The sequence below is a fragment of the Marmota marmota genome, unplaced genomic scaffold (genome assembly GCF_001458135.2).
Source record: "Marmota marmota marmota unplaced genomic scaffold, marMar, whole genome shotgun sequence".
Classification (NCBI taxonomy): Eukaryota; Metazoa; Chordata; class Mammalia; order Rodentia; family Sciuridae; genus Marmota; species Marmota marmota.
This window is the reverse complement of record NW_025999999.1, coordinates 7,796,260-7,818,208: the sequence shown is the minus strand read 5'-3', so window position 1 is coordinate 7,818,208 and position 21,949 is coordinate 7,796,260. Positions and strand designations below refer to the sequence as shown.

Genomic DNA, 21,949 nt, shown 5'->3' with positions numbered 1-21,949 from the left:
AAAAAAGAAGAAGCCTTCAGTGATATTGTAGGTGGGCATCCCTGAGCTCAGGCCACTGCTTCCAGCTTGGAGCCACTGTGACCCTACGCTCACCCAGGTGTAGACAGACTGGCAGGCTCCTAGCCAGTTCAAGGTGTTTCCCTTTGCCTGGTAACAGGGAGGTGTGGCTGAGTGAGGCAGGGTATGGCGGGGAGCAGCTGCAACTAACAAGTGGTGGAGAGAAGCCTCCTGCTGGAACCCTCTGGCTACCCCAAATGCTGGAGACTAACCTCCCCAGGGTGAAGGAGACAAGTGAGTGTGAAGTTATTGAAAGGGCACGCCAGGGTTTGAGGGCTTAAAAAGGTCTAGGGTCCTTAAGGCCTGCTGAAAGCCTGGGGTTCAGGCCCAAACCTGGGACAAGATGGGAGGAGGAGGAGAATTCAACACCTGATTTAGGGCGATCCTCCAAAGCCTTGAGGTAGGCAAGTGAGGCTCCTGCCAGAAAGGAGAGCCCAGGGTTCCGGGTGACAGTAAGAATTAAGTCTATATCCAAACACCGCCCCGCCACAGGTCTGAACCAGAATGGAGCCCCAGTGAAAAGGCCTGCTGCCTGAGGTTCACACCATGTACTCTTACGTCTGCCTGCCGCGCGGGGAGAGTGCCTGGCCTCCGCTGCAGCCCCTCACCTACACCTACCTGCCCGCCCCTCTGCTGCTGCCTCCCATCCAGGCCCACAACTTCTGCAGCCGGCCAGCGAGCTTGTGCGTGGGAGAGAGGGCGGCCCAGCGAGAATACCACTGTTTTTACGGCCCGAGCGTATCTCCGGCCGCCACTCCACCCTGGTGGGCCTTCCCAGCAGCCTACGCCGCCGCCCTTAGCTCGCCGGCCCCCGCCGCCCGCCTCCTGAGGCCGTCGCTGCAGGAATCCGCAGCCGAGAGCTGGGCGCCGTGGCCCGAGGGTGGCAATGTGCAAGCCGAACTGCGATGGGGCCGCGTGGAACGCACGCACGGCCAGGATCTGCAGCTGCCCGACTTCGTGTGCCGGGAACTGCGGCGAGTGTACGGCACGTATCCGCGCACCTACGTGCGCGTCACCCACAGCCGCGGCGAGTTCCTGCTGCAGGCGGCGCCGCGCGTCGGCCAGCCGGAGTACCGGGTGGAGAGGCGAGTACTGCGACGGCCCAATAGCGGTGACAGCAGCAGCCCAGCCCGGGAAGCCGCGGAGCGCGGCCGTCCCAAGAAGAGGAAGGGCCTAGGCTGAGCTTTTTTATTGGCATTATTTTTGTGTTAGTTGAAGGATCCCTTTAGCTGTGTCACTTAGAATGCTGTTGGTAAAGTTAGGACTTTGACTTGTCACATTCATCTTTTAGACCAATCAGGTCAAAATATCAGGGCTAGCTAATCATATCATATGGAGCTTACCTATGTAGGAGGTTAGGAAGATTTGTAAATCTCAAATCATTTGATTCAGAACAAACTTGGGACTCTGGCAGTGTCAGGTACTCCTGTATAAGAACACTTTCATTATAGCCTTCCAGTTTCATTTACTTTTGGGAGGACTGACCCAAGTACACATCTCAAGTTGCATTAAAAGAGCCATTGCCTTTTTTTAAACACTGTGCTTTGGTTATACTTTCCTGCCAGGTGTTTAAGACCAAATTGGTCAAAATTGACCTTGTTTTTCTATCTCCTGCTAAGAGTCAGCAGAGATTTATCAGGGATCACTCTTCAGACCTTGGCTCCTTTAGTTTTTTTGTGTATGTGTGGTGGTGGTGCTAGGGATTGAACCCAGGCCTTGTGCATGCAAGGCAAGCACTCTACCAACTGAGCTGTATCTCCAGCACTCCTTTAGCTTTCTCCTAAAAGGTCATGCCATCTGCCAGGATAAAGTCAGAGTCTTCCTGACCACATATGGCTTCCCTTAGAAGCATTGGGACATTTCTCTCTCCAATGACCCTCTTTACAGAATGTGCACTGGTTGACTTCCTGTTCTCTAGGGTTCTCACAATCCTCCTGATTTGAAGGTTGGGTGACTCACTGGAGTTAAGGGGCTTTAAAGGGTTCCCATCATTCCCTGGATCCTGGTTGACCTTAGAGGGCATGGGCCAAAATATTGATTGCATTTTCTTTAGACTTTTTAACTTCTTTGACTTCGGTCTCCAAGTTTTGGTTTTAAACATCCAGCAGGCCAGTTTCACCATTCTTGAAATGGGAGTAATGGGTTTTAACTTTAAGATTTCTAATTTTACAATTACTCTTCCCATTTAATTGGGATTTGTATCAGTACGGCAAGTCAGATATCCTATCTGTCCTGGAGGTGATGCCTTATTGTCTTAATTCAGGTTATTCTGGTTAGAAGTAGTACTTTTGCAAAATACTAACAGGTAGTAGTTACAAAGTGAAATTAGTAAGAGTAAAAACACACTTGATTTTAAACCTAATAGACACAAGAAATTATCTTGATAGATAATGTTTTGGAAAACTCAGTCTTTGCTTTGTCCTTAATATCAGTCCAATAATGAAGACAAGGTTTTGAGTAAAAAGGAAAGTTTTGGGTTGTTTTTTTTTTTTAATTGATGGTTAAAAATCTCTTTAAAATATTCAACTGAACATAGTCAAATAAAGTTTGTCTTTAATAAAGACAATTAGTCAATTTTTGCTGATAACAATAACATATGAATATAGTCATAATATGAATACAATCATTTTATTTAATAATTTGAATATTTCATATTTTATGTAATAATATGTATATGATCATATTTTTGTGACTGGATTTATCAACTTTGTGAAGTTTTGGTCTTTTTGTTAGCAAAGGAGAAACATGGTGACACTAACTACCAAGGGAACAATGTGTCCTTAAAGAGGTGATTCAATGGCTACATTCCAATTGTGCCCTATTCAGGGTCATAAATTATTTGTAGTTTTGAGAAATAGCCATTTTTTAGATCTTTTGATACTACTGAAGTCTGAATTATTTTATTCTTGTAGTGTGTGTGTCCAAGGATAGACAACTTGGCCTAGAATGGGAAAAAATGTAATTTTCCTTCCTTCAAGGTTAAGGAAAAGAGAAAGAAAAAAAATGTCAGTTTTAAAATATGATGCAGTGGTGCAGGGTAGCAAGGACTATGCTCAAAGCAGACATGGAGCAGATCAGTGTTTTAAGGAACCCTTGTTGTTTTTAAACACAGAGGATTAGACTTTGTTCTATATCAGTATATTAAAATTTGACCATGTGGGGGGGAACCTAAGTAACTTTAACTGTGCCAATTACAGTCAACTTAATCACACACAAACTTTTCAAGATTTACCTTTCACAAACCTTATGTAACTTACTTCGACATTTTATAACTTGTTTATATCCTTAGTTTTGTCTTTTCTTTCATTGTGGACTTGAGGCTAAGGATTAGTGTTTTAGCGTAGTGGTTTAGTGTAGAACACTTACCTGGCATGTGTGAGGCCCTAGGTTTGGTCCCCAGTATAGCCTAAATAAATAAGTCAATAAAAATGACAAAGAAATCGTTTTGGGTTTCAAGACAAAAGTATTACTTTACCCTACAAGATACTTTCTCTTTCAGAAATATTTTTTCCCTATTAATTTTTTTAACTTTTTTTAGTATGTATTTTTTAGTTATGGGTGGACACAATAGCTTTATTTTATTTTTATGTAGTGCAGAGGATCAAACCCAGTGCTTCACGCATGGTAGGTGAGCATTCTACTTCTGAAGCCCCCTATTAATTTTTCTTGAGAATATATATTTCCAGGGCTGGGGTTGTGGCTCAATGTGCTCACCTAGCACATGTGGGGCCCTGGGTTCGATCCTCAGCCCCACATATAAGTAAATAAATAAATAAATCTAAAAGGTATTGTGTCCAACTACAACTAAGATATAAATATCACAAAAAAAGAAGAAGAAGAAGAATAGGGGCTGGGGTTATGGCTCAGCGGTAGAGCGTTTCCCTAGCACGTTCGAGGCCCTGGGTTCAATCCACAGCACCACATAAAAATAAATAAAATAAAGGTATGTGTCCAACAACAACTAAAAAAAAATGTTTTTAAAGAATATTTATTTCCAGCTGGGTGCAAGGGTGCATGCCTGTAATCCCCAGCAGCTTGGGAGGCTGAGGCAGGAGGATCGCAAGTTCAAAGCCAGTCTCAGCAAAAGTGAGGTGCTAAGCAACTCAATGAGACCCTGTCTCTAAATAAAATACAAAATAGAGCTGGGGATGTGGCTCAGTGGTTGAGTGCCCCTGAGTTCAATACCTGGTACCAAAAAAAAAAAAAAAAGAACATATATGTCCAGGGGCTGGGGTTGTGGCTCAGAGGTAGAGTGCTTGCCTAGCATGCATGAGGCACTGGGTTCAATCCTCAGCACCACGTAAAAATAAAATAAAGGTTATTGTGTCTATCAACAACTAAAAAATAAAAGTTAAATATATATGTATGTATGTATGTATGTGTATGTATATATATAAAATCTCCAAAAGTTCCAGTGCACTGGTACATGCCTGCAGTCCCAGTGACTCTGGAGGCTGAGACAAGAGGAATATGAGTTCAAAGCCAGCCTTATCACCTTAGTGATACCCTGTCTCAAAAATAAAAAACAAAAAGTGTGGGAAATGTGGCTCAGTGTGGCTAAGCACCCTTGTGTTCAATCCCCAATACTAAAAATTAAGCAAACAAATAAAAGATTTTGAAATAAATAAATAAAATATTTTAAAAACTAATAGGACTAGGGATGCACTCCAATGATAGAGTACTTTCTTTTTTTATATATTTTTTTAGTTGTAGATGGACCCAATACCTTTATTTTGTTTATTTTTATGTGGTCCTAAGGATCGAACCCAGTGCCTCATGCATGTTCAGCAAGCACTCTACCACTTAGCCACAACCCTCTGGTAGAGTACTTTCTTTGCAAATGTGAGACCCTAGTTTGGTCCCCAGTACTGAAAAAAAAAAAAAACCCAACAAACAAACAAAAAACATCACCACAACAAAACTAAACTGATATTTTTAGAGTTAAAATATAAAAAAGAGGTTTAAGGGCTGGGGTTATGGCTCAGTGGTAGAGCGCCTGCCTTGCACATGTGAGGTGGTCGGCTTGATCCTCAGCACCACATAAAAATAAATAAATAAAGGTGCTGTGTCCAACTACAACTTAAAAATAAATATTAAAAAAAGGAGTTTTCGGGCTGGGGATGTGGCTCAAGCGGTAGCGCATTCACCTGGCATGCATGCAGCCTGGGTTGGATCCTCAGCACCACATACAAACAAAGATGTTGTGTCCGCCGAGAACTAAAAAAATAAATATTAAAAAAATTCTTTCTCTCTCTCTCTCAAAAAAGGAAAAAAAAAGGAGTTTTGGGCTGGGGCTGGTAGAGCGCTTGCCTAGCATGTATCGAGGCACTAGTTCAATCCTCAGCACCACATAAAAATAAATAAATAAAATAAAGGTATTGTGTCCATCTACAACTAAAAAAAAATTTTTTTTTTAAAAAAAAGGAGTTTTAAAAAATAGAGGTATTACATACCTAGGTCACTGATACTTTGGTAGTGGGAACTGAATCCAGGAGACAGGGTCTTGCTAAGATGGCAGAAGCTATCCTTTAATTTGCAATCTTCCTGCCTCAGCCTCCCAACTTGCTGAAATTACAAGCATGCACCACTGTACCTGGCTGCTTTAATTTATTTTGGGAAGTGGGGTGGGTACTAGGGATTGAATCTGGAGGCACTCAACCACTGATTCACATCCCTAACCCTTTAAAAAAAAAAAAGGTTTTTTAAAAGATGGACACAAAAATCTTCATTTTATGTATTTATTTATTTATTTTTTATGTGGTGCAGAGGATGGAACCCAGTACCTCATATGTGCGAGGCAAGTGCTCTACTGCTGAGCTATAACCCCAGTTGCATCAGCCCTTTTTTATATTTTATTTCAAAACAGGGTCTCACTTAATTGCTTAGGACCTAGCTAAATTGCTGATGCTGGCTTTGAAATTGTGATCCTACTGCATCAGCCTCCTGAGTCAGCCTCCAGAGCCACTGGGATTATAGGAATATACCACCATGCCCAGCCTGCTTTGATTTTCTAAGCTTGGAGAATTGTTTGCATGTTGGTAAGCCTTTTCAAATTCCTTTTTTTATTTTTTTATATATTTTTTTAGTTATACATGGACACAATATCTTTATTTTGTTTATTTATTTCTTTTATGTGGTGCTGAGGATCGAACCCAGGGTCTCTCATGTGTGAGGTGAGCACTCTACCACTGAGCCACAACCCCAGCTCCTCAAATCCGCTTTTTAAACAATTCAGGTTTCAAAAAATGGTGAGCCTCACACCATTAAACTGTGGTTTGTATTCCCTTCCCTCTCTGTCTTCTTGGGTCCAAGTACTTGCAGGTTCTCAATCCCCCCCCCCCCGGCCATTTTGTGTGTGTGTGTGTGGGGGTGTGTTTGTGTGATGCTGGAGATTGAAGCAGGGTGGTGTGCATGAAAAGCAAGCATTTTATCAACTGAGCTATATCCCCAGCATTTCTCCCCATCTTTGAGGATCTACATTGCTCATAGATATTCCTCCCTGTCTTCTACTTAGTCTCAGAAATGCCCCTGGCTGCACATAAATTTACCCCTATCCCCAGCCAAGGTAAGGGAGGAAGGACCCTGACTACAAGCTTTTAGAAAGAGGTGCTGCTCGTCCATGCAATCCAGCATCCCACCTCACTCCCAGCCCTGTGGATGTAAAGCCTGCAGGAAACCTGAATGCTTTCTTGTTTGATCTTTTCTTTGAACTTAACCCTTAGAAGTGCAGAACTCATAAAACACTTTGCTATTCATATGCTTCAACCCTCTAAATTTACATTATGCTAGGAAAGTAGGGCCTGAGTGAGGGAGTGATTCACCCATGGTCATACAATAATAGGTGGGAATCCAGAGCTCCCAGATCTCAGCCTGGGTTACCAAGCGCTGATCCTGATGGTCTCATCCTGCTAGTCTTGACCCAGACTTACTCAGCCGAGCATGGAAGACCTGACTGACAAATTTCAAGCCCTACTCCAGGCCACAACTGCCCTTACCTTTGGATAGCTCTCATTCTACTTAAGGGAAAAGAATAAGAATCATAACCTCACACACTGAGAACTTCTATGTACCAACTATGCTTAAGTTCCATGCAGAAATTACCAACTCATTAAGTTTAAAATTCACAAAACTTCGATGTACACATAACTATTATTTCCACTTACAGATGAGGAAACTGAAGCCCATAGATATTAACGACTTACCCAGTTATACATTGAGAATGTACCAAGATTGTATCTGATAGGTCTTAACGGCTAGGTCAGATTGTCTCTTCACACATGAGACACACTCAACAAAACAAAAGAACATTTATTAAGGAACTACTATTTGCAGAACACTAGGGTAAATACTATGAAGTAGGGAGCTCCTGAACCCAGCCTTACTGGGGAGGAGTGTGGGTAATTTGCTTTCTGTTGGGGAGTTGAAAGAAAGAAGCTTCTTGTTTTAAATATACATATGTATGTATGTATGTATGTATACGTATGTGTGTGTGTGTGTGTGTGTGTGTGTGTGTGTATATATATATATATATATATATATTTGTTGATGGACCTTTATTTTATTCATTTATTTACATGTGGTGCGAATTGAACTCAGTGCTTCACACATGCTAGGCAAGCACTCTACCATGGAGCCACAACCCCAACCTGAAAGAAGCTTATTGAAAAGACATCTAAGAGGGGATTTGAAGGATATATATAGGATTCCAACAGATAGTGATGGGAAAGAAGCATCTCAAAAACCAAGGAAGGGTCCAGCAGGAGCAAAAGCATGTTGGCAGGAGCAGAAAGCAGCAGTCTTATTGGAGGGCAACAGCAATGGAAGATTAGGCTCCAAAGCTAAGTGGAGGTCATACCATTCAAGCTGTTAACGGTAAAAAGACTTGGAGAGTCATTGAATCTTTGAGTAGAAGTGTAGACCAAGTCACAGTTAATAAGATTTAGTCAGTGGACAGGATGGGTGCCTACAAGAGCACTTGTCTGGAATGGTGTGAGCTGGAGCCATAGATACCCCCATGGTCTTGGCATTGATGGTGTGGCACAGCCGGGCACCAGAACTGAGTACCTAGGGCATTTGCTAGAGCTCATGGCCTATGGAATTCAGTTCTCAGAGCCAAGTGGCCAAAGTTCTCTCTGCCTGCATGCTATCCTCCCTTGCTTCCTTGTATGAATTTTTCCCCATATGAGCAAGTAGAGACCCAGGGTAGAACCTGGAATCTCAAGACACTTTCTACTCAGGGTTGAGGGGTGCTGAGCTTGGAGCTGAAAATGGGAGATCACAGCAAGGGAAATGGACAATGGTTCCCAAATTCCATTGGGAACTGGAGTAGGGTATGAGGGGAGGGGGCTCAGGGCCATAGCAGTGATTCTGTCCCCCAGAGCCTGGGTTTCACATATTCGGTCCTGTCATCTCCAGTCCAGATATCATCTCCTGGCTGAAGAGTTGAGGGCCTGGGGAAAGTGCCAGAATATGTATTCTGAGAAGGGTATATCTTCAAACAGGGAGGCTTCTAGAGCCAATAGGGATCTCCAAGATAGATAGGAGTTCAGAAGTGCTGCTTCCACAAAACCTCTCACCTGAATGAAGATCTTTAAGTGTTTGGGATAGCTGAAAGATTTCCCTGAAACACACTTTCATTTTCTGGAGAGTTAAATCGACAGCTGAGTGCTGTCCTCACTCACAGGGCAGAGGTGCAGCCTATCCCTGGAGAAAAAAGGAAAGCCAGGCTGGCAGCCCTGCCCCCAGCCCCACTGAATCCCAAGTAGAGGGCAGCACTTACCCATGAAGCCTCCTCTCTGGCGTTTCTGGGGCTGGATCTGCAGTCATGCTCTGGGAAGGAGCTCCTTAAAAAGGCCCCCACCCTGCCCCAGCTCCTCCATCCCCGCCCCATGCGGCTCTTCTGAGAAAGAAGGAAGGTGTGGGAGGGTTAGGCACCCTGCCCAGAGAGCCCTTTCTGACCTCAAGCCAGAGCGGGGACCCCTTCCATTCTTCCAAGGGTCTCCTTTCTCATCTAAGCCTCTGACCGTACCCTCTCACACTCCCTTTGAAATCAGCCTGCTGGTTCTTTCTCTGCTCTTAATGCCTGGAACATCTGCCTTGGATGCTGAATTCAAGTCCCATTCCTCATTCTGAGGCAAGATGGTGGGGGATTGATATGCCCGGGGAAGCTTCAGCATAGGTTCCTAGCTTTTCCTGTCAGCCAAGGAGGACCCTGCACCCAGGCACTTGTGGTAAAATTCATTTGAGGGATGCGAAGGGCAGGCATCACTCCACCTCCTTCTCTCTGTGAGGTGTGAAGCAGCACTCTAAGGGCAAGTGGAGTCAGCTCTCTTCTTGGGGATGGAGAGACTTAGATCTAATCAGAGATTTAAGATCAGGACAGTTGTGGAATCCCAAGCAGGGCAAGGGTTCCATGGAGTTCCCCGCCCCCTGCAATTTGTATGTCCTTGTGTTGGTGGTGGTCCCTCTCCTTGGTCTTTTTACCTTTTTCACCTTTCTCCTTACCACCTTCAGGCGGTAAGATTGAACAGTGGGGCTGGGGTTGTGGCTCAGTGGTACAGCGCTTGCCTAGCATGCATGAGGCACTGGGTTCGAACCCCAGCACCACATAAAAATAAAAACAAATAAAGGTATTGTGTCCATCTACAAATAAATAATAATAATAATAATAATAAAAGACTGAGCAGTAATCCCTTTTCTCCTTATCTTGGCACTGCCCCTCTCCTTGGACTCCAGAACCTGACCTCTGCTGTACAGAGTTGGGTCTTTCCAGAGTTTGAATTGGAAATGGAGGGGGTTCCTCCTGAGAAAGCTTTCCCATTACACTTCCCTAAATGCTCAGGAAATTCTTTCTGATATCCAAGAATCAGGAGATGGGGAGGGGGAAAGCACAGCATCAGAAAGAGTTGTATGGGTCTCCTCCCAGACCTAGCGGTAGCCTACTGAGGAAACCTGAAAGTTTGGGAATGGGGGTGGTAAGGGGCGGGGTGGTAAGGGGCTAGTCATCAGCATTGTGCAATGGACAGGAGGGTGGAGGACGAGGAGGGAAGGGCTGGCAGAGGCCTAGGGCTGATAGGGGTGCCCATCACCCCCTTCCCAGGGGCCTGTCTGGTTAGAGTTCAAAGTGGCTGTCGCCCCATCCCTCATTAACCCCAGCAGCTTCGGGCTGGCAGGGGCCCTGTTTTTATGGGAGAAGCCAGGCCAAATATGCTCCTGCCTCCTCCTTCCTCGTTCCCTCTCAATAACCAACAATCTGCTCTTCTCTGAAGCCAGAGGATCCTCCTGGGGAGGAGGGAGTCTGTGGTAAGGTATACGCGTGGTAAGCCTGAGCAGTAATCCCTTTTCTCCTTATCTTGGCACTGCCCCTGTCCCTAGGAGAGAAGAGAGAGTGGGACTTTCTCCCTTAGACTATAAGCTCCCAGAGGGCAAGGACAGCTTTAGAGTCCTCTGTACCCTACAAGGGGACTAACACTGAAAGGGGCTCATTCTTGGTGATTAGGATGGACTAGCTAATCGCAGTCCAAGGGAACTCTTTCCCTTTTGAGGTTCCCAGGAAGGGATGGCTGTGGGCTTACCCACAGGGCAGTCTGGGGAAGCGGAGACAGGAACAGAAAGAGGAAGCTGAGATCTTGCTGGGTCCTAGCGCGCAGCTGTACTGTCCTAGATCAGTAACCCTGCCAACATGGCATAGGACACTGGTGGTGGGTATAGTCTGCAGGCCATCCTGGATCTGGGCTCAGATCCACCCTCACCACGGGGACCTTCCCCAAATCCCGTAGCCCCCACCACCAATCACAGGGAGATATTGGAGAAATAGCTGTTGGGAAAGGATCAGAAAGACAAAGTGGGGAAGTCAGTCCCTAAAAATTGACTGAATGACAGGACTTGAAACTGGGGTGGAGACTGTGGGATTTGGGGAAGAACACCAGGCCTTGCAGTTGGGCCACCAGATCCAACCAGGGAGCCACGAAGACTGGAAGGGAAGGAAAAACACGGAAGTCCTAAGGGGAAAACTACAGAATTTCAGGGTGGGGATCCTGGGGGCAAGGAAATAAGGTGGATAGGAAGAACATAGGCGTGACAGAAAGGTTCTGGGTTTCGGACTGACGACGCGAGGAACAAGGCAGGTTACTGTCCCTGCCACTGTGACTCCACCCACTGATGAGACCTCCCGCAACAAAAATGGCCGCCTCGGGAGCCGGTCCCAAGCCCCGGGACACTTGAGAATAGGTTCCCGAAGCTCCGCCCTGTTACGGGCAATTTGCCCTTCTCAAAAATGGCAACCTCGGCACCGCTGAAAGCGAACCACTCTAGGCCCCGCCTTTGATCTCGTTGGTGGGGCTGGGGGATGAGAGCTGCATCGCGCGGGACAAATCGCTGGCGGCGCCCGACGGAGCAGGTGATTTCCCCTCCAGCCCCTGGCCCCGGGCTAGGAGAGTCGCGGAGAGCATAACCCAGGTTGCCGTCCTACGTGTTCTCCCACGGCACCTTCCCCGGGGCCACCAGACTCCCATTTCTGATTTTCGCTGTGGCCTGTAGCAAGGCACATCCAGTTTGTGCAGGCCTGCCCCTTCATTTGTCCCCCAAGGCTGTAACCCCATCCCTATGCCCTCAGGCCCACTATTCGGGACGCTTACGGTGTCCCACTATTGGGTTCAGGGAGCTCTTGCTTCCAGGGTCCGCCATCATTGCGATCCCACTTCCTGTGCACCACTCCCGCCCACACCCCCACTACCCGTTTGTACACCCATCTGAGTGTGGAAGGTGAATCTCTTGTTCCCCTCAATGTCCTTGGTTCCTTTAAGGCGTGACTTGGGGATCAGGTGAAAATAGTATATTCTTGGGCCTTCGTTATGGGTCTAGGACCCCAGGAGCAAGGCTTTGTAGGTGCTGGAAGAAGCAGTGATAGACCTCGGTGCTAGATGCCCCCGTGCTGCCTGAGTTCCCCAGGACTCCTTCCACACCGATCTTACTCAAGTCTAACTTGCCAAGAGAATCTCTGTTGAGCATCTGGAACAGGCAGGCCTGTGCTTGGCCCTTGGAAGCCAAATCGGGGAGGGAAGATGGGGTAGTCAGGGTTGGCTGCAGAGAGGAAGTGAGTCCTGCAGAATGGGACTTGAAGAGACAGAGGAAAGAATGTTCTGAGCAGGGAGAATGGTGTGAGCAGAGATTCTAAAATACTCAAGACAGCTGGTTAGGCAGGAGAGGATCATAATATAGGCTTGAACCACACCATTGGCATCATGAGAGATGGTGTGGTTGTTAATAGTGAGGCTTCTGGAGCCAGACTTAACTGGGTGTGAATCTGCCATTAGCTTGCTCTGTGACCTTGGGCAAATAACCTCTCAGTGCCTCTATTTCTTTTCAGGTAAAATGGGCTAATTTCAGTGTCTACATTTTAGGGTTATTTTGAGAATTATGTAAAATTAATACAATAAAGTGCTTTTAGCAATGCCTGGGAAACAATACGTAAGTGCCAAGCCAACTTTTTACCATCATCAGAAGTGTTTAAGCAGAACTTAGGATAATAGTCACATTTCAACCATTGGTCCCTGATTTGGGACCCCCCAGGAAGTAATAACAAGCCAGGATAAAAGCTTAGGCAAAGAAGACTTTATTTGGGGAAAATGAGGAGTTTCCCGATAACAACTCCCTGACCCCCAGACCTTGGTTAGAAACCTAAAGACATCAAACATATCCCTGAGAAGTTTTTTCCCTAGAAACTGGACTTTACTGCAGCAGCCATGAGTGTGTCCAACAGAGGTTGCCAGACTGCTGATAGCAACCAGGAAGTGAGGGTAATAAGTCCTGAAGGGTCATCCCCTCAGAGAAGCTGCTTGAAGAGATCTGGTATGCCTGGCCTGAGCTATCTTGCAATTCCTGGGGGCCCATGGCTAAAGTTTTGAAGCAGGAGGTAGGCATCTTCCTTGTAAACTGAGTTATTCACTCCTACTTTCCAAAGTGACCCTGTGCTCTCACAGCAGCTCTGTGTTACTGATTAGAGGAGCAGGCAGCTGTGATCATAGATGGTAGCCCTGTCCCAACTCAGTTGGAAGTCTTAATATCCCCATCCCAAGTAGACCTTAGAACAGGCACTAAACTAGGGGTGACCAAGACTTAAATCTTTCTCTCTGTCTCCCTCTCTCTTTTGGTGGTGGTACTGGGAATTGAATCCAGGGCAAGTGCTTTATCACTGAGCTATACACCTAACTCTGGACTTAAACCTTAACTGAGCTTCACTTTCTTCATCTGTGAATACATATTTATTGAGTGCCTACTTCATGGGGGGTGCTGAATATGTACTGGTGAATAAGCTGGGTGTATAGTCCCTGCCTTCATGAAACAACTGTAAGAAACATTAAACATTGTCCATATAATCTGTTAACTACAGCTGTGAAAGGTCCTGCTATGTAAGGAAAAACGTTGTTTGTAACGAGGGTATAAAATCGTAGCCATCATACCAGTTCTAGAAGATCAGGGGCTTGAATGTTCACAAACTGAAAGCAGGCCAGAGTAGAGGGGCATGATCCAGGGACTGCTGTGGGGAGAAGGGTTAGAAACCTCTTTGAAAGCAAGAGTGAGAGGAGAAAAGTAGATGTGTAAAGAGAAAATGGTCAGCGCTTCGTGACTGGCTAGAGGAAAGTAAAGGGTAAGATGCTGTCAAGGATAATTTCCAGACCTGTGGCAGGAATAGCTGCACGCCTATACATACATTTAGGGAGGATGGACCTGAAGGAGTAGAAAACTGGAGAAGTTATTTTGGGACATGTTAAGTGTGAGATGCCTGTAAGACATGCACTTGGCCATGTCATAGAGATAGAGACAAAAGTTTGTAGCTCGGAGAAGACTAGATTAGAGATTTGACATTTGGGAATTGATGACATAAAGTTGGTACTTAAGAATGTGGGCCCAGTGAGATCTTCCAGAGAGGGAGGGTGTGCAGAGTGAGGAGAGAGAAGTGGCTGTGAGCCTGAAAAGAGTGGCAGAGAAGAGGGCAAAGAGGGAGCCAGGGAAGAAATGGCCAGAGAGAAGGAAAACAGGAGAATGGGATTTATCAAAAACCATAGTTGGTGTTATCAAAAGGGCAAATGTTAGGTGAAACCATAAGAAAGTGCTCTCTCTTTTGGTAGCCCAGAACCAGACAAAACTAGCAATCTCATATGGTTCAACTTGGCTAGACCTGAAACCTGAAAAAGTAACTAGTAACCTTAGCCTGAGAAATGCCAGTAAAGATGTTGGAATAGAAGCCAGCCTGGAGGGATAAGTGGATAGATGGAGAATAATAAAGCATTGGATTTGATAGGACTTAGCGAGTACAGATGTGGGTGAGAGAGGGCAAGATCAAGGGCAATCCCCAAGTTTCATGTTCTGCAGCAAAATGAGTGGTGTGAGCTGGTGAAACAGGAGGAAGTGGCTTGGAGTGGAAATGCACAAATTTGGGAAGATATGAGTTTAGGGTGGGTGGAAGGTGAGATATCTCTGAGCCTTCCAAATGGGAGGATGAACTGACATCTGGACCTATGGGTCTGCAGCCATTCCTTACTACCTCTGTGTCTCTCATTCCTAAATAGTCTTTGGGGAGTCAGAAGTGTTTAGATGGAGCCAAACTAAGTAAACAAGTATTTACCGAGTACCCATTAAATGTGAACATTTTCCTAGGTGCTGAGTCTAACACCGGTGATCAAGACAGTTCCTCTACTCTTAGAGCTTATAGTACATTCTGTAGGACAGATATTAGGCAAATAAACATAAAATAACATGTAAGGGGTTGAGTATTGTGGAAAATAACTAGTTTTGGTAGAAGATCTCTCTGAGGAGGTTAACAGTTGAGCAAAGCTCTGGAGGAAGTGAGGGCATGATCCCTAAAGATGTCTACAGGTATAGGCAGGAAGATGCTCAACAGGTTTGAGGAACAGTAAGGAGGCTGTGGGCAGGAGTGAGGAGGGATGGTGAGGTTGGGGAGGTGAGCAAGGGCCAGATCTTACAGGCTTATGGGGCTCTGTAAGCCTGGGGAAGGAGGATGCAAAGTCTTCTAGACAGTGCCAGGCTGCTAGAAGGGCAGGGTCTGGGCAAGAGAGAATCCATGAAAGACTCTCCCTTCTTTTTAGGTCCCAGAGCCAGAAAAGCCCCTTTGTGCAGAGGGTGGGTGGCTAGACAATGGAGCCCTTTGTGGTTGGACTTGGGGGCCAAGTGCTCCCTCAATTATGAGATTCCTCAGCCAGGAGGCATGTGACCCTAAGACCTTGACTTTTTACCAGAGGGTCTGGGCTAGCTGTTGGGGAATGGTATGAGGGATGGGGAGAAATGGGGGGCTGAAGGTTGGGGAGTGGTGGGGCAGCTTTCTGGAGACAATGCTGTGTCCTGCCTTAAGCTGGAGGTGGTAGACACGGGTAGTGGAAGGGGCTGTGACTATTTGGGGGAGCTGGGAGGGCAACTCAACAGATGGTTCTATAGCAGGAGGGCAGGGAGGAGCCACTGCCCCAGGCCCAGTGAGTGAGGGCAGGCATAAGAGGGCTTGGTAATCCTTTGTCTTGTGTCCCTTCAGAAGAGGAGAGATCATGGAGCTGGAGAGGATCGTCAGTGCAGCACTCCTTGAGTTTGTCCAGACAAACCTCCCAGAGGCCGACCTCAGGTAGAGAACCAGCCAGGGCTGAGGCTGTGGCTGCTAGGCAGTGCTCTGGGGCCTGACCAGTGGCAAGATGGGTGGAAAGCACTTGGCTGTGTTCCTGAGATGGGGAGGGCTGATTTTGATTTGTTGAGGTGGCCTTCCCTGTCATCTTGTCATTACTTTTATTGGATGGATGGAAAACCAAAACTCTGAGGAGGAGGGGAATACTCTTTGCCCTCAAGGATTGAGGTCTAACTCATAGATCCTATGAAGCCAAAGGCTGGAGTCTCAGGCTAGGTGGGGGTACTACAAGTGTAAAGTGTCCTACCTGGGGCTTGTCCTGTCCTCTTCCTACAGTGGCTTGGATGAAGTTATCTTCTCCTATGTGCTTGGGGTCCTGGAGGAGCTGGGCCCCTCAGGACCATCAGAAGAGAACTTTGATATGGAGGCCTTCACTGAGATGATGGAGGCTTATGTGCCTGGCTTTGCCCATATTCCCAGGTAAGGCCTGGCAGGGGCTAAATGGATGGGGGAATGGCTGGTTGTGCGGGGTAGGCAAAGTAGTCCTCTCACTGCCTTCCTCTTCCTTTAGGGGCACAATAGGGGACATGATGAAGAAGCTCTCTGGGCAGCTCAGTGATGCCAAGAACAAAGGTGAGTCTGGGATTCAGACACTTGGGGGATTCCTAATCCTTCCTCCACGCCCCTGGTAAACCTGATGCCCTCTCTACCTCTTTTAAGAGAACCTGCAACCACAGAGCTCTTGTATCCAAGGTCAGGTTCCCATCTCCCCAGAGCCCTTGCAGCGGCCTGAAAAGCGCAAAGAAGAGGCCAGGTCTCCTGCTGCTGCTGGGGACACCCAAGATGAGGTACTAGTAGAGGAAGATACTGATTAGGGACCTTGGGGGTGGGAAAGGAGGAAGTGCTGCCTCTTGTCAATGTTTGTGCCCACAGGCAGCTGGCGCTGAGGAGGAGCTGCTTCCGGGTGTGGATGTACTCTTGGAGGTGTTCCCTACCTGTTCAATGGAGCAGGCCCAGTGGGTGCTGACTAAAGCACGGGGGGACTTGGAAGAAGCTGTGCAGATGCTGGTAGAGGGGAAAGAAGAGGGGTCTCCAGCCTGGGATGGCCCCAGTCAGGTATCCCATCCTAGCCCTGTCCTCCCACCCACACAGCCTAGGCTTGTTGTTAAGCGCCCCTCCCCTTCTCATTCCCATCTGTTTTCCCTGCTGGTGCCGTTGGATCTACACGAGACCTTTCCTCTCCACAGGACCTACCTAGGCGCCTCAGGGGCCCCCAGAAAGATGAGTTGAAGTCCTTCATCTTGCAGAAGTGAGCCTGGGCTGGGCTGGGCTGGGTAGGGCAGGGCAGAAGGGTCTTCCTAGGGTGGCAGGAGCTTCAGCCATCCAGTTTTTGGCAGGTACATGATGGTGGATAGTGCAGAGGATCAGAAGATTCACCGACCCATGGCTCCCAAGGAGGTAAGAGGGTTGGGGGCAGCTAGGGATGTGAAGTCAGGAGACTGACTCCTGGCTTCTTCTACTCACTACCTGATTGCCTAACAGGCCCCCAAGAAGCTGATCCGATACATTGACAATCAGGTGGTGAGCACCAAAGGAGAGCGATTCAAAGATGTGCGTAACCCTGAGGCTGAGGAGATGAAGGCCACATATATCAATCTCAAGCCGGCCAGGAAGTACCGCTTCCACTGAGGCACTTGCTGGACTCTGCTGGAGCCTTCTAGGCTCAGATCCCAGAGGGATGCAGGAGCCCTACACCCCCACACAGGGGGCTCCCTTACTCCTGTCACCTTCTTTTTCCTCTTCTCTACTTTGTTGTTCCACAGTGTTAACCTACTCTCAAACCTGCCTCCAAGGGCACAGTAAAGATGGCCCAAGGAAGGTGTGAGTGCATTCTGGTCATTTTTGCCTCATGGCTGGAATACTAAGCCTGTCTGACCTTTATTCCCCAACCTTACATTCCCTGTGTCCAACAAGGCAGCACCAGACAAAAGAGAGTAAAAAGCTCTTTATTTGAAGTTCCAGGATGGGGCAGGGCACTGGCCTCTCACCAGAGGTCTCCACAGTTCATTTTCCCTACAGCTCAGTGTCAGGCCCAGCCACACAGTCCAGCTGTGCTCTCATTGGCAGGAGGGTCAAACCTGCAGGTTGACAAAGGGTGCGAAGCCCGCCATGTCCTGCAGCAACACCAGGGCCTGGTGCAACGGAGGCTCCACATCGATGTCCACACCACGCTTCCGCAAGCGGCTCAGGCTAGGCTCAGCCACGTGGTGGCAGTGCCGCACCCGCAGAGAGCGTAGTGCTGGGCAGTACTCCGCCAATGTCCTGAGGAAGGAGGGGGAGAGGCTAGAGGCAGGAGAAACGCATCCAGCCTCCTGCAGGCTCCAGCAAATTCCAGGTCTCCCCGCAGCTCAGGACATTTTTTTTCCTCCTATTTTTTTTTTCTCCTATCCGAGGGAGAGGGCCTGAATAGGATCAAACATTCCAGGCCAACAACTGGAGGTTTGCTGTCTCTTAAAGGGGAGGGGGGGGGGATGTGCTCCTCAGCTCCACCCCGGACTGTAGGATTTCCCCTTGTTGAAGAAAAACTAGAAGGTGACTTTGGGTGTGAAGTCTCCCAACGTGTTAATGATAGCTCAAGAGTTTTGAACTGGGCTTTCTGGCGTAGACACACCTAGATGCCTTTCTGTTCACATTGGGGGTGCCCTGGTTAGCAGGAAGGTCCAGAACTCTCAGTTCGGTCTTTGACAACTAAAGCCCACTCCTCCCCCACAAGGCTGAATGATTTGCCCTCCTCCCACCTCCCCGACCCCCAGGCACCTTACGCCGTCGCTTCCGACGCGGAGGCAGCCAGTGAGGTCGAGGTGCTCCAGCTGAGGGCAGTTCCGAGCCAACTCCTGGACTGCTGCATCCCCGACATTGGCATTGACCGCCAGCGAGAGGCTGCGGAGGCCGGCGCCGCGTCTCTGCGCCAGGTACACGATGGCCTCGTCCTTGAGCTGACGACATGCAGTGAGGTCCAGCTCCTCCAGGACGGGGCAGCGGTCAGCTAGGCCGCGTAGCGCCAGTCCGTCCACCCAGTCACAGTGCGCAAGCGACAGGCGCTGGAGGCGGGGGCACCCCTCAGCTAGAGCTCCTAGCACGCGGCGGCTCAATTGCCCGCAGCCGGCCAGTGCCACACTCCGCAGCTGCGGATTTCGTGACAGCACTGGTACCAGGTCCTCGTCCGATAGCCACTCGTGACACGGCGCCAGCACCAGCTCCTGCAGCCCCTCGGCGTCCCGCAGTAGCCGGGTCAATGCAGCCCGCGGGATCTGCGGACCCACCTGCGGACGGAGAGGCACCGGACCCTCAGCTGGTCCCGGGGGCGGGACAGACGCTGCCTATCTGCCGCTGAGTTCTTTCTTCACAACCCTTTTGGCTTGACACCTGCCCTCCCAGGAGAGACGCCACGCTCCCTTTTGAGTCGCTACCTAGTACTCGTCCCTTGGGGCTACTACATGCTGCGTGGATCGCTTCCCAGGCAGGCCTGGCTGCATCTGGGGACCCGAAGGGTGCACAGCGTAGTTGGGGGCTGGGCTAGAGACGAGGCGGGGGTGGTACCCAGAATGGGGCGGGTCTCCGACCCCGGGCTCACCTGAGCGGCATCGAAGCGGCGCAGCCCGGCCAGGTGCAGCTGTACTAGCGCACGGAAGGCCCGGCTAACGCGCTGCAGCCGAAGCAGCTGGCGCAGCGGGACCCGGTTCAGGACGTGTGGGAGCAACACGTCTTCCCAGGGCAGGTCCAGGAGTCTGAGGATAAAGAGGCATTGGTATCCGTGGACCGCTGTTTACTTGCGAGTCCGCCTCCTTTAGGCTCCAGCATCGGGATTCCCAAGAGCTGCCCTCAGGCCCAGCCTAGGCTCATCTCCCTCCCCTGGGCATCTCTTCCTTCCTCGGCCCCTCCAGTGCTCGGTACCTGACGGCTCCGGGTTCTTGCTCCCCTCCGGACGGCTCCATTGGTGGCTCCATCGGTTGTCTAGTGCGCGTGCGCAGTAACATAAACTCTAGCTTTGGCCTTGGAGCTGCTGCGGCGAGCCCGCCTCTTTGGGCTGTAGAGACAGACCGACTCAATCGAGTGCCGTCTCACTGAGGATCGTCTCTGAAAGCTTTCCGGTTGGACCCCAAAACTGAGAGAGAACAGACTAAAGGTGTAACATTAGACCTCGCCTTCTCGGCCAAAGGGCTCAAAGCCCTAGGCTGGAGAAGTGGTGGACGAAGACTGGTTTCTGCGTTCTTCATGGGCCTGCAACAGCCTCTAAGTGAAGTAGGGATGGAAGGAGCAGGAAAAGCCAAAAACCGAAGGGGCGGAGCCAAGACTCTTGGGTTACCGAGGACCTCCTCTCTGTCCTCTGGTGGCATTTAGCGAGTTTAAAAAATGGGGGAAAACTGTATAGGGTCTTACTGTCTGACACGCAGTAGGTGCTTAACAACTACTGAAAGAACAAATAAATGGTGTGATGCTGGAATTTTTTCGTTTCATTAAGCAAACGTATTCAAACCTCTCATTCCTTGTTAACTGTGAAGTACAAAACTGTCCATCCTCTTCCACTTCCAGACAGTGTGGGCCGGGTTTTTGCCTAGAGAGACACAGGAGACGCTATTCAGCTCAGACCCTTTCTTTTTCTCTAGAAGTTCAGAGTCCTGAGAAAAATGTGTATTCAGTTCAGCACAGGGGTACTGTTTCTTGGCTGGCCTTAATTGTGGGATCTGGGGCTGGGCTCGCTGTGTCACAAGGACGATCCAGAGCTCTGAACTCAGCCACCAGGCTTCCTTTTTACCACATCCCCATGTCATCGTTTCAGTTCCCATCCTGGGGAATCTCTTGATTTCTTCACCATCCAAGGGGTAGGTGAAGGGGCATGTGAAGAACTCAGGTTTTCACGCTCCTTCTGTGCTACCGCTAGAGCCGACTCTACATAACTTAAACTGCTTTTTATCCGCTATCTTATCAGGACTTTGGGCATCTCTTCAAGGTGGGCAGGTCTGTCCTATCACTCCATTTTAAAGATGCGCAAACCGAGGTTCTGGAGAGAAAGCGTCTTGGCCAGGATCAGACAAGACACTTTAAAAAAAAAAAAAAAGACAAGACACGGGTAGACAACCCAGACATCCTGGTTTTCCCAGAATCCCTACCACGCTCTATCACCCCTCAATGTAGCAAGAATGGAGAAGCCAGCAGCGGGAAAGGACCAGAAGAGGGTCAAGTTGGGTGATGGGCTTGCTTCCTTTTCTTCCTCAGCCTTAGGGAAGGGGTAGCTGGGAGGACCAATCTCTGCAAAGATAGAGCCATGTGGGCGCGCACCACCTCCGGCCGCGCGCCTCCTTCCTCCCCCTCCCCGCTTTGTTCGCACCTCTGCGCCTGCGCAGTACAACAAATCTGGCGCTGTCCCCTTCAGCACCACGCGGAACCCGCGCCACCCCTCCCCGCGGTGAGCCCCGCGCGCCCCCGCCTCGCACGTCCTCGCTCCCCCTGACTGCCCAAACCGACCCCTTCCTTTAGAGGTCATCATCTGCTCTCCCTGGCCTAACCAAGAGGAGTAGTTGCTATAGTAACTCGTGAGGTTCTTAAAATAACCAGACCCTCTTCTACCCGGGCAAAGGGCACAAGGGGTGCCTGTCCTCCACTTCTTCCAGTCTCGAGGTCATCCCATCTAACCTCTTACCCCTGGGAGGGAAGGATAACTAACTCAGGTAGCGACAAGTTCCTCCTGAAGTCTGACTTAACATCCCTCCTTCCGCATCCTGGGTGGGTTGTCAGGATTGGGTCACCTGGGTCTGAGACGACGAAGGGTTCAAGACGTGTATCTTCACCTCCCTTCCATAGTTGGTCTTCTGGGTTTAGGGGGCGGGTCCTGTGTACACCCCTACCGTGTGCTTTGCTCGGCCCCGTGCTCGTGGGGGCGGGAGCGCGTGTGGCATGTAACAGGTCATGTGGCAGCCTCCTGGGGACACGCGTGGGGTCTGGAGCAGGACACGCGTGGGGTCTGGAGCAGGACACGCGTGTGCAGCTGGGCCCTACGTGTGGCTCAGGAGGCAGAGGACGAGAGGACCTGGACACAAGTGTTGTGGGGCATGTGAGGGTCTGGCGAACAAAACGGGGGGGGGGTGCCTATGCTCTCCCCCTCGTCTAGGGTGGGTCCTAGGTTGGCGGGAGAGCCCAGTGGGGACCTAGAGACCAGGAGGGTTGGCAGCCTCAGAGACTCAGGGCCCTGGGAGGGGAGGGGGT

General features: G+C 49.1%; 3 protein-coding genes across 8 annotated transcripts in view; 2 read left to right on the top strand and 1 right to left on the bottom strand.

Moving 5' to 3' along the window:
* Positions 1–603: 603 nt before the first annotated feature.
* Positions 604–3,048, top strand: CUNH10orf95 (chromosome unknown C10orf95 homolog). The gene has a single exon (XM_048807237.1). The coding sequence runs from the start codon at positions 604–606 to the stop codon at positions 1,237–1,239; it is 636 nt and encodes a 211-aa protein (XP_048663194.1). The 3' UTR covers positions 1,240–3,048.
* Positions 3,049–11,299: 8,251 nt separating this feature from the next.
* Cuedc2 (CUE domain containing 2) lies at positions 11,300–17,563 on the top strand. Of its 2 annotated transcripts, none has more exons than XM_015494714.2 (9): positions 11,300–11,455; positions 15,602–15,688; positions 16,022–16,165; positions 16,257–16,318; positions 16,406–16,533; positions 16,619–16,801; positions 16,933–16,994; positions 17,083–17,143; positions 17,228–17,563. In XM_015494714.2, the coding sequence occupies exons 2-9, from the start codon at positions 15,615–15,617 to the stop codon at positions 17,372–17,374; spliced, it is 861 nt and encodes a 286-aa protein (XP_015350200.1). In that variant the 5' UTR covers positions 11,300–11,455; positions 15,602–15,614; the 3' UTR covers positions 17,375–17,563. The 2 variants fall into 2 exon arrangements, with proteins under 2 accessions (XP_015350200.1, XP_015350201.1); XM_015494715.2 differs by having other exon boundaries at positions 11,312–11,455; positions 15,605–15,688.
* Positions 17,564–17,675: 112 nt separating this feature from the next.
* The window catches only part of Fbxl15 (F-box and leucine rich repeat protein 15), a 5,188-nt gene continuing 914 nt past the window's right edge, over positions 17,676–21,949 (bottom strand). The window contains exons 2-7 of one of the 5 annotated variants that reach the window (XM_048807234.1): positions 21,493–21,773; positions 20,223–20,300; positions 19,640–19,772; positions 19,320–19,473; positions 18,503–19,008; positions 17,676–18,007 (exon numbers count right to left, since the gene is read on the bottom strand). In XM_048807234.1, the coding sequence (XP_048663191.1) occupies positions 17,818–18,007; positions 18,503–19,008; positions 19,320–19,473; positions 19,640–19,772; positions 20,223–20,229 (990 nt within the window). In that variant the 5' untranslated portion in view covers positions 20,230–20,300; positions 21,493–21,773 and the 3' untranslated portion in view covers positions 17,676–17,817. Of the gene's footprint in view, positions 18,008–18,502; positions 19,009–19,319; positions 19,474–19,639; positions 19,851–20,222; positions 20,301–21,492; positions 21,935–21,949 lie in introns of those variants that run through there. The other 4 variants (XM_015494713.2, XM_015494712.2, XM_048807235.1 and 1 more) reach the window with 4 other exon arrangements.